The sequence below is a fragment of the Ursus maritimus genome, unplaced genomic scaffold (genome assembly GCF_017311325.1).
Source record: "Ursus maritimus isolate PB19 unplaced genomic scaffold, ASM1731132v1 scaffold_27, whole genome shotgun sequence".
Taxonomy (NCBI): domain Eukaryota; kingdom Metazoa; phylum Chordata; class Mammalia; order Carnivora; family Ursidae; genus Ursus; species Ursus maritimus.
The window spans coordinates 20,840,155-20,849,896 of record NW_024425230.1 but is presented as its reverse complement, the minus strand read 5'-3'; the positions used below and the strand labels follow the sequence as shown (position 1 = coordinate 20,849,896).

Below are 9,742 nucleotides of genomic sequence, written 5' to 3'. Positions count from 1 at the left end.
CAGTTTCATGTCCCTGAAAAGGGAATCAAAACAGAGATGGAAAGAGTCCTGATGTTCTCCAACACCTGGACCTGGCTACGTGGAAAGCATCATGGCTGGATTTTTATGGTACATGAACCAACCCGAAAGTTCATTTGAGTTGAGTCTCTGACACTTGCTGTTGAAAAAGTCCTTTAGGACTCGATACAGGCTGTTCCAGGCCGTGTAACCTGGGCCTCAATTTCCCTTCTGAGATGTGGATAATGATAAGATCTCCATTTCACGAGGTTCCTTGAGGTGCACAGGTCAGGCACACACTCACAGTAGGTGCCCCATAAACATTCGCTCCCTGTCGCATTCGGGTGGTGTGTAAGGCCACGGCCATCATCCCACGTTTTCCTCCCTCATCTCAAAAGAGAGTGGCCTGCTGTGTGTCCGAAGAGGGTTGTTGTGAAAGTCGCTGTGGCGGCTGTCTCTGCTCCCATGGTGGGGGGGCGGGGGGCGGAGTCCCTCAGGCGGTAACCTCTTCGTCCAGGGACATTCTGTGGTCAGTACCAGCGCCGTGAAGGAGGAGCGTGTGTGACCCAAGGGAGGAGAGAGATGGGGACAGAAAGGGAGCTGCCTGTCACAGACGCCGCCCGCCTGCCCGGAGCACTGGGAGGCCAGGACGCGCCAACCACCTGCAGTTCTCAGAGGCGCCACACGGTGTCCTCGGAGAGGCAGGCGCGGGCCTTGAGCTGGGGCACCGCGGAGTCCTGTCTTCCTGGGAAGGGCAGTTTCCACAGAAGAGAAAGGCACCTCTCAGCCCCCCGCCTGTCCTCCAGCCCCCTGCCCTCCTCTAGGGTTCCAGCCCAGCCGGCAAGGGGCAGTAGTGGCACAGTCCCTGCCTGCCACCTCACCTCTCAGGCCCCTGAGACCTCAGGCAGTGTCCAGCCACTCTGAGCCTCAGCCTCTCGGAAGTGATTCCAGAAAGGTCATGAGCCAGCACAGAGAGGGAAAGGAAGTGGGTGGGGAGAAAGTGGGTGGGCCTCATAGTAGCCGGGGTAGCCTGGGGTCTTGCTCATTTGAGCAAAATGACTCTCCTGGGCCTAGAAAGGCGAGTGGTCCTCACAAGGCCCTGGACTCTGTCTGAAACCACTGCTTGGGCCCTGCTAGGGTCTGGACACCACAGCAACTTCGGAGTCTGGGAACAGTATCGCTGTTTATTGGGGTGACACATCTGGCCACCTGAGGGCTCTGACAAGCGGCTTAGGGTTGAAGGCTCCCCAAATCATACCTCTCCCTTGCTGAGGCCCCAGACTGCCAGTCTGGGCCCGTGGGCCTACTGAGTTGCAGCCCTTTGTCACCCCGTCTCTTGACCTCAGGGCATCTTAGGGTGAGGCCTGCCCGGAGCCAACCTTTTCAGAGCACCCAGGGCAGCAGCCCAGTCACTTCCTGTAGTTCTCTCTTTGGAGAAGCAAGGAATACCTGCGAAGCCGGGTCCAGTGCTCCTGCTCGTTCACCTTCTTCTCCAGCTTCTGGAACCTGTGGGCCACATAGGTGGAGATGAGAGGAGACCGCTTTATGCTGTGTGCCCCCCACCCCTCCCGCTCCTAGTCCCTGGGCAGCCCCTGCCAGCCCTGTGCTAAACTAAGAAACTCTCCAAATGGCACATCTGACACCTGTCTGTGTCCTCAGGACTCAGCCCGGTGCACAGCCCACCTTGAAACACCTTCATTGCCTGATGACAGGGCTGGCGTCTAAAACAGGGGGCGTGCCCCGATAGAAGGCCGGTGCACTGGGGGGCTCACGGCCCATGCGTGGACCACCGTTAGCCACATCAGAGTCCCAACACGTCCAGTGAATAAACACTCCTTGAACATCTACTAGTGTCCCCAGCTGGACCCCAAGACCTGACCTTGACTGCCTCCATTTGTACCCACATTTTTCCTTAAGCTCCTCCTTCCAAACAAGTAGTTTTATTTCTTTATTTTTAAGATCTTATTTATCTGAGAGAGGGAGATAGCGAGAGAGAGCACAAGCAGGGAGGAGAGGGAGAAGCAGGCTCCCTGTTGAGCAGGGAGTCCCACGTGGGGCTCAATCCCTTTCCAGCCTGTATCTTAATTCAGGCAAAAGACCCAAGGGGCACAGCAATCCCCTGACTGAACCCGAAACTACCCCTCAAGCAACAACAACTTCCCAGAGACTTCCGGAGGCCCAGACCACCCAGACCGGTTTGAACTTAACCCTCAACTCACAGGCGCACATGGACCGTGGAGTGACCCATGGAGGGAGTGACCGTGACCTTCACCTCATTTACATAACATACAACGTCTGTACAGGCATGTTTCCTTAAGGCGCACGCGTGACCCTACGTATGATGACGGGGCTTCCCTAGCTAAATATTCATCCGACCCCTCAGTAAAGGGCCCCATTCACCCTTGCTCGGGGAGTCACGGCTTTGGAAGTTATTCCCCATGGTCTTCTCCTTGGCTGCAAATCAAGTTTCCTTCGTGCGACAGCTCGCCTGGGGTTGTGTCTGAGTGGACTCGTTGGTTTGGCTACACTAGTGACAGGCATGGATGCAAGTGTGGCAAAGACCAGAGTTACTAGAACAGCCCCGATTCCCCCCAGGTCCTAAGGGTGAGAGGAATGAAAGACCGTTTGTAACACGAGGCATGTCAGTGCCACAGAGGTCAAATGCAGGGAGGAGGAAGGGGTCCACCCTGCCCGGGAGTGCTCCTGGAAGACAAGGCATTTGAGTTGGTCTTTTACAAAATAAGAGGTTAATTTTTAAAAAACTAACAAGTAAATGCACGTTCAGTACAGGAGAGTCCGAGAAGCCTGGGATTCACCCCTCATTCTGCGTGTGGAGGTGGCCGCTGGGAGCACGCGGAGGACGCCTTCGTTCTGGGGAAGGGGTGCGGGCTGCTGGCCAGGTTTCTGCCAGGCGCCGAGGGGGTCAAAGCGCTCAGGGCGAGCGGGAGGAGGGCGCCTTGTGGGGAGAAAGGCGGCTATTGCAGCTCTGGATTTGTTCTGAGGCTCCGCCTGCCAAGGGACAGCCACCCGGAGATGTATCTGGTATCGACGCACTAAAACAGTCTTTAACTTGAAAAAGTAATCTATACTTTGCTTTCAAAACATCAAAGACTCCGAGTGGGTATACAATTACAAGCTCTCTCCCTCTCACCTCTGATCCTGGTTTTCAGAGCAACGGTAATTAACAGCTCCTCGTAAATCCTTGGAAGCTGTTTACACACGTACAAGCATAGACGTGCATAGAATCTTGCTTTTTGCCACACACTGTTGTATATCCTGCTGTTTGCACTGGAAATGTATCCTAGAAACTGCTTCCAGGGGGCACTCACAGGTCCACCACCTTCTCTTTCCCTATCGAGGCCACTCGGCACTGGCAATCTTTTGTGAATGTCATCCAGGCTGCCGTGAGCCGTCCGTGCCTCCGTGTGGGAGCCAAGGGCAGGGAGGAGGCCGAGTGTGTGCAGGTTACACACTCAGGCTTTGAACCCACACTGCTTGGGCCTTGATGACAAGCTGGTGACCCTGGGTGGGTGATTTGACCTCTGTCAGCCTGTGCCTCCTCTCTGTGCAGTGGGGTTAGTAGTAACAGTAAAAAAGAAGATTATGCCTGCAAAGCACTTAGCGTAGTACCTGGCACACGGTAGGTGCAGGTTAATTATAATCCTGCTGCTGCTAAGTTAGTGGAAGTGAAATTTCTGGGTCAGGGGGTCAACACAACATGGATTCAATTAACGACCCTCCCGGGCGCCGGGCTGGCTCAGCTGATGGAGTGCACAACTCGATCTCAGGGTTGTAAGTTCGAGCCCCCATGTTAGGTATAGAGAGTTCTTAAAAATTAAATCTTGAAAAGAAAAGAAAAAGTGACTCTCCAAGAGGCTTGTGAATAAATGGAACCAGGGCAAGTTTTAAAAGGAAGCTCGAAAATAAAGCCGTTCATGTGGTCAAGACGACGTGGATGATTTTCAAAATACACTGTTGGTGTGGAGAAGGCCCTTCTCTATGATCTAATGATAAGTGATGACTGGCCTTTACCGCATGTGCCATAAGGTCCTATGCGGAGATACGGCTGTCACTCATTTTATGCACGAAGACACCGAGGCCTGTCCCGTCACACAGCCAGAGGCCCCCCAGTCTGTGCCCCAGTCCTACTGCACGGCTTGCACCCTGAATTTGAGGCTCTTTACACCCTCCCCTCAGCGAAGCCTAAGGGAGAAGATGGAAAACTGCAGCTACCCGACCCTCGAAACTTCCATTTGCCTGGATGAGTAACACATCTGCTCCTGTCCAAAGACACACCAGGAAAAAAAGACTCCTGACACACGGACACAGAACTCCTAAAATCCAAAGAAAATGAACTCATGCTCGGGAAGAAGGTCCAAGGCCAGTCACGGGAGGAGAGACAGAAACGTACAATATATGTAACAAAAAGCTGCTCAGTCTCCTTCATGTCCTGATGCAAATAGTAATGAGCTATCGGTTCCTGCCTGCCCAGTGCCGGGCTCCCTTGGCTGTGGACCTAGACTGCTGGGTCACCCCAGAAGCCCACCTTCTGGCAGAGAGCTGGCTTTGGAGAACCCGAATCTCGCTGGGCTTTGTATTCCACAGGGAATAGAGAGAGAGAGACAGGAGAGAGACATCAAGGGGAAGGGGCACTCTGTTTCTGTCTGCTTCTGGTGTCCAGAAATTTCTGTCTTGTGATCAAGTTTGGCCCAGCCAGAGACGGCAGACTCTACAGCAGGGCAGGGAGCCAGGAAATGGGGCCTGGAGCCTCGGGCTGGAGGAGAGCAGAAGCCAGGCCTTGGGGGAAGGGGTGGCACGGTGGGGGCGTGGGGTCACATATTTGGTGCTGACTGGCCTCCTTTTAAAGCCCCAAAGGCGGGCTCGTTTTCACACTGGCTGTTTACAAAAGTCCCAAGTGCAGGTTTTGTGAAAACAATTTGGACAGATTATTCCATGTCTGAAACTTTGAATCGATTGCCTCATAAACCCATTCCCTTGAAATTTCACCTAGTTTTTAGGGCCAGTGGAAGCTGTTTGAGACATGAGGAATAAAAAGGGAGGAAAAGAAGAGATGAAAATTTGGGGGACACACATGGGTATGTGTGAGAAACAGCCATAGAAAGATATTAAATGACAGAGTCTAAGTTGCGAGTATGTGAATGTTTAGTGACTTTTTTTTTTTCTCAAAGCTGCTGTATGTTTGAAAATTTTCAGAATAAGGGGCGTCTGGGTGGCTCAGTCGCTTGAGTCCAACTCTTGATTTTGGCTCAGGTCATGGTCTCCGGGTCATGAGATCGAGCCGCGTGGAGCCTGCTGAAGATTCTCATTCCCTCTCTGTCTCCTCCCCCTCCCTCCATGTGCACTTTCTCTCGAAAGAAAAGGAAGAAGGGAGAAAGGAAGGAAGGAAGAAAAGGGAGGGAGGGAGGAAGGAAGGGAGGAATTTTTCAAACTAAAATGTTGGAGCAGGGACTACTCTTTGGGAAAACCCCAGGTATCAGACCTCAGAGCAAGTAGATCAGGAAAAGCTTTCTTTAAATCAATATTTCCCAATTTATTGCTGGGACCCAATTTGGAAAACGGGTTGCCACAAGGGATATAATTTGAACACTGTGATCAGGCCCAAGTAAATGTTCCTTCAATCTGGGCTGCCCACAACCACACAGTGTGACCCCACCCAGCTCCTGCTGGGTTCCGGGACCTAGTAAGCACTTCCTGAGCTTTTCTGTTCCCCAGCTCCCAAGCCCTGCCCCTCATCCCCGATGTCCCACCTGGTCAGCCCCTCCAGCCTTCTGCTCTGCAAAGGGTTCCCTGGAAGGCAGTCCTCTCCACCCCTCCCAGTAGCTGTGGGGACTTCCTAGGGAAAGGTTGGGGTGTGGGACCTAAGAGCTAAGCTGTGTTGACAGGGAGGAAAGATATTTGGAAAAGGGGAATATAGAAGAGTCCCATTCCTGCAGGAACACAGATTGGAGGAGGTCAGGGCAGAAGGGCCTCGTCCTTATGAGAGCAGGCCCAACCACAGTGGAGTGGAGAAATACATTGTAGACACATCCTTTCCATGGAAATTACATAGGCATTAAAAACATATTTGCAAGGAAGTTTTTCTCTGAAAATAAGTAACTTATATTCTGGGTATAAGAAATTCTTATTTCTTTAAAAATATTTAATTTATATTCTGGAATGACATAAAGCCAGATTTAAAAACTGAACATGAAACAGGATATCAACTTAGTAACAACACCAAAGGAAAAGCCTGAAGGAAACGCACTGAAGTATTAACAGAAGCTAGGGTTTTTGTGATGGATCGTGGGTTATTTAAGATTTTTTTTACATTGTCCTGTTTTCCAAATTTCTACAAGTGCATATATAATAACTTCTATCGGAAATAATGAATAACTTTTTTACAACGGGGAAGTACTGTTAGAGTAGTAGTTCCACTTGAAGCAAATTTCAGGGGCTAAGTAGGGTTCCTTCCGTGGGTGTCTGAGCACTAATCTCCACTTATACCTTGGTTGAGGGTGGGACTTGTCGATGAGGGACTGAGGCAGCCTGAGTCGGCCAGGCCCTCTGCTGCCAGGCAGGAGGTAAGCCTCCCAGTGCTGGAGATGTGGGGCCAGGGTCCATTCCCCCAGGTGGGACAGCCAGCCAGCTTCTAGGTCAAGTGGGAAGGAGCACCCTTTCTAGGCCAGTAAAAGAGGGGGTCAGACTGAAAGGCAGAAATGGAAATGGAAACAAGCTCCTTAAACAAGGAGTTCTCTGGGTCTCATCAAGAAAGAGCTCCAGATACTACTCAGCCGTCAAAAAGAATAAAATCTTGCCATTTGCAATGACGTGGATGGAACTAGAGGGTATTATGCTAAGAGAAATAAGTCAGAGAAAGACAAATACCATAGGATTTCACTCGTATGTGGAATTTAAGAAACAAAACAGATGGCCATAGGGGAAGGGAAGGAAAAATAAAATAAGATGAAAATTGAGAGGGAGGCAAACCATAAGAGACAAACTCTAGGAAACAAACTGAGGGTTGCTGGAGGGGAAGGGGGTGGGAGGAAGGGATAATTGGGTGATGGGCATTAAGGAGGGCACTTCATATAATGAGCACTGGGTATTATATGCAACTGATGAATCACTAATTTCTACCTATGAAACTAAGAGAAAGAAAGAAAGAAAGAAAAGAAAGAAAGAAAGAAAGGGAGGGAAAAAGAGGAAGGGAGGGAGGAAAAGAGAGAAAGAAAGAGGGAAGGAAGAGGAAGAAAGGAAGGAAGCGGAAGGGAGGAAGGGCGGGCTCCAGAAACTCCACACCAGGACCTCTCCTGAGGAGAACAGTCTCACTACAGTCATGACCTAAGCTCATACTCTTGACTTTTTTTTTTTAACCATTATTTTAAATTTTCCAAAATAACGTATTTTTTTTTGTAGAAAAGCTGTCAATAGGGAAAATACAAAGAAAAAAAATCACACATATATCATCACCCAAATAGAACTACCATTAATATGGGTATACACATTTCTAGTCTTCTTTTACTCAAAATCAGGATTATACTGTAAATAATATTTTACAACGCCTCCCCATCTTTTATTTAGAAAAATTTCAAACCTACAGAAAAGTTGCAAGTAGTACAATGGATCTGCGCCTATATTCGCCACCTGTGAACATTTTGTGTGTCTGTCTTTCTACGAATATTTTCCTGGGTTTCACTGGTTGTTCACATTTTCTCTTTCTCTCTCTAAATGTTTTCCTGGTCTGCTTGAAAGTATGCTATAGGCATCATGCTGCTTCACCCCTAAATTCTTCAGCTGCGTGTCCTCAGAACAAGTCAAGCCATCAAGGGTTAAAATAAGAACCGTCTGTGGGAGGAACAACCGATCACTCTTAGTAAATCTTGGTAAATCTTCAATCAGGGGAAATGTCCACTGACCCCTTATTCGCTGTCCTCCCCCAAGACCCACAGACCATCCCCCTCTCCTAAAGAATGGGCCTGCTTCCCTCCCAGAGATGCTGACAGCCACACACCAGGCAGCCCATCACGCCCAGGTAAGGAATGAAGTGCGCAGTCAATGCCATGGGGGGCCGTGGCGCCACCTAGCGGTGGTGTTTAGAGTTTCCAGGGCACAAACTGGGATTAACCCAGCATCATTCTTGGCCCTACCATTTACTGAGGGACCACCCTGTGTCCAGCACTTGACATGTACCATCTCTCGAATACCTACAGAACCTAAGGGCCAGGCATCATCGACGAGTCCACAGCACAGCCTGGTGCGCTGTGGGTGTTCAACAAATCTTTTTTGAATTAATGGGGATACTGAGGCTCTTGGAGGTTAAGGGCCTCAACAAGGTCTCAGGACTAGTGAGCGGTGGTGTCGGATTTCAGACCTGAGTATCCTGGCCGCTCCACTTCACTCCTCTGGAGGCAAGAGTAAATAGCAAAAGGGGAAGGTGGTCGTAAAGGGATATTATGCAGCCTGGAGAGATCACAGAGTCCCAGAGCGGGCACTACAGAAGGCCCTGGAAGGGAAGGGGCCACCGGAGTCCCCTGCTCTTTCATGGTGAGAATCCAGGGCTCCCTGGGTGACCCCGTCCCACCTAAAGGGTATGGTCCAATCATGACACAAATCGTCAATAAGAATTTGCAAGCCACCAGGAATTGGTGGTGGATAGGTTAGACGAGGCCCCTGCTTCTCCAGAGCATACAGAGCATAGCTCACGATGCTTCCATGGCTGAAAGCACTGCGGACAGAGTCCGGGCGGGGCCGAGCCAGCGGAAATGGCACAGACACAGGACCTAACCTTTTGTCCAGATGACAGATAAAGCAGGGGGCCCTGAACCAGGGGCTGGCAAGCAGTTTCTATAAACGGCCAGACGGTCAACGAGGTGGGCTTTACGGGTCACATGGAGTCTGTTGGCAGGGTTCAGGTCCGCTGCTGTAGCCACGAGCAGCCATCGGTAAGACCTAACCAACAGGCCTGACTTTTCCAGTGACACTTTATTCATAGAAACAGGCATGGGCTGAACCTGGCCCACAGCCTCTCTCTGCCTTGGATGACTGCGTCTGATAATCCAAACATGATTTTAAGAAATCAAAGAATTGAGAAAGCAGAAAGCAAAGACAGTCTTGACGAGGAGAAAACCACAACTAGCAGCCCTTCCTTAGCAGCCTGAATCCACTGTTCCTCTTCCACCAAGCTGAACGGGGATGGCAGCGTGGCTCCCGGGCTCGGATAGGGTGGGTCCCCCGCTGAAGGGGGACTCTAAATGCTGCACGGATCTTACCATCAAACAGACGCCACTAGTCCTCCATCCAGAGACAACCCCAGGTGCAGGGATGGGAAGCAGACCCAGGACTCTACCTCTTCTGGAGGAAACTCTCGCATCTTTTCTCCAAGGGCAGCACCTGGGCAAAGGCCGTGTTCCCTGTGATGTCAGTATCAGGAATGGTGTGATTTCTGGACATGTTTTGCAGCAGTGGGTAGGCCTCAAGATTAAAATAGAAAACAGAATTCTGGATGTCCTTGGAGTCGTCGGATTCAATTTCGTCTGGATGGTCTCCTGAGAGGAAACGAGAACACCGCGTGCTGTGGGCTGGGCGGGCACAGGGGGCTGCTCTCTGTAGAGGCTGGGTCACTGGGACTGAGCTGTGAGGGGTCACTTGACCGGGAGCAGCAGGATTCCAGAGAAGACCTGGCCTCGAGTTTTAGCTAAGTGCCTAGTGTGGGCTGAACAGCTGTGTCCTTTTGGTCTGTGACGTG

General features: G+C 50.8%; 1 protein-coding gene across 1 annotated transcript in view; it reads right to left on the bottom strand.

The window, feature by feature from the left end:
* Positions 1–1,168: 1,168 nt before the first annotated feature.
* WDR93 (WD repeat domain 93) overlaps positions 1,169–9,742 on the bottom strand; it is a 45,071-nt gene continuing 36,497 nt past the window's right edge. Inside the window, exons 16-17 of the mRNA XM_008687779.2 lie at positions 9,344–9,542; positions 1,169–1,503 (exon numbers count right to left, since the gene is read on the bottom strand). Coding sequence (XP_008686001.1) covers positions 1,407–1,503; positions 9,344–9,542 — 296 coding nt within the window. The 3' untranslated portion in view covers positions 1,169–1,406. The remainder of the gene's footprint in view (positions 1,504–9,343; positions 9,543–9,742) is intronic.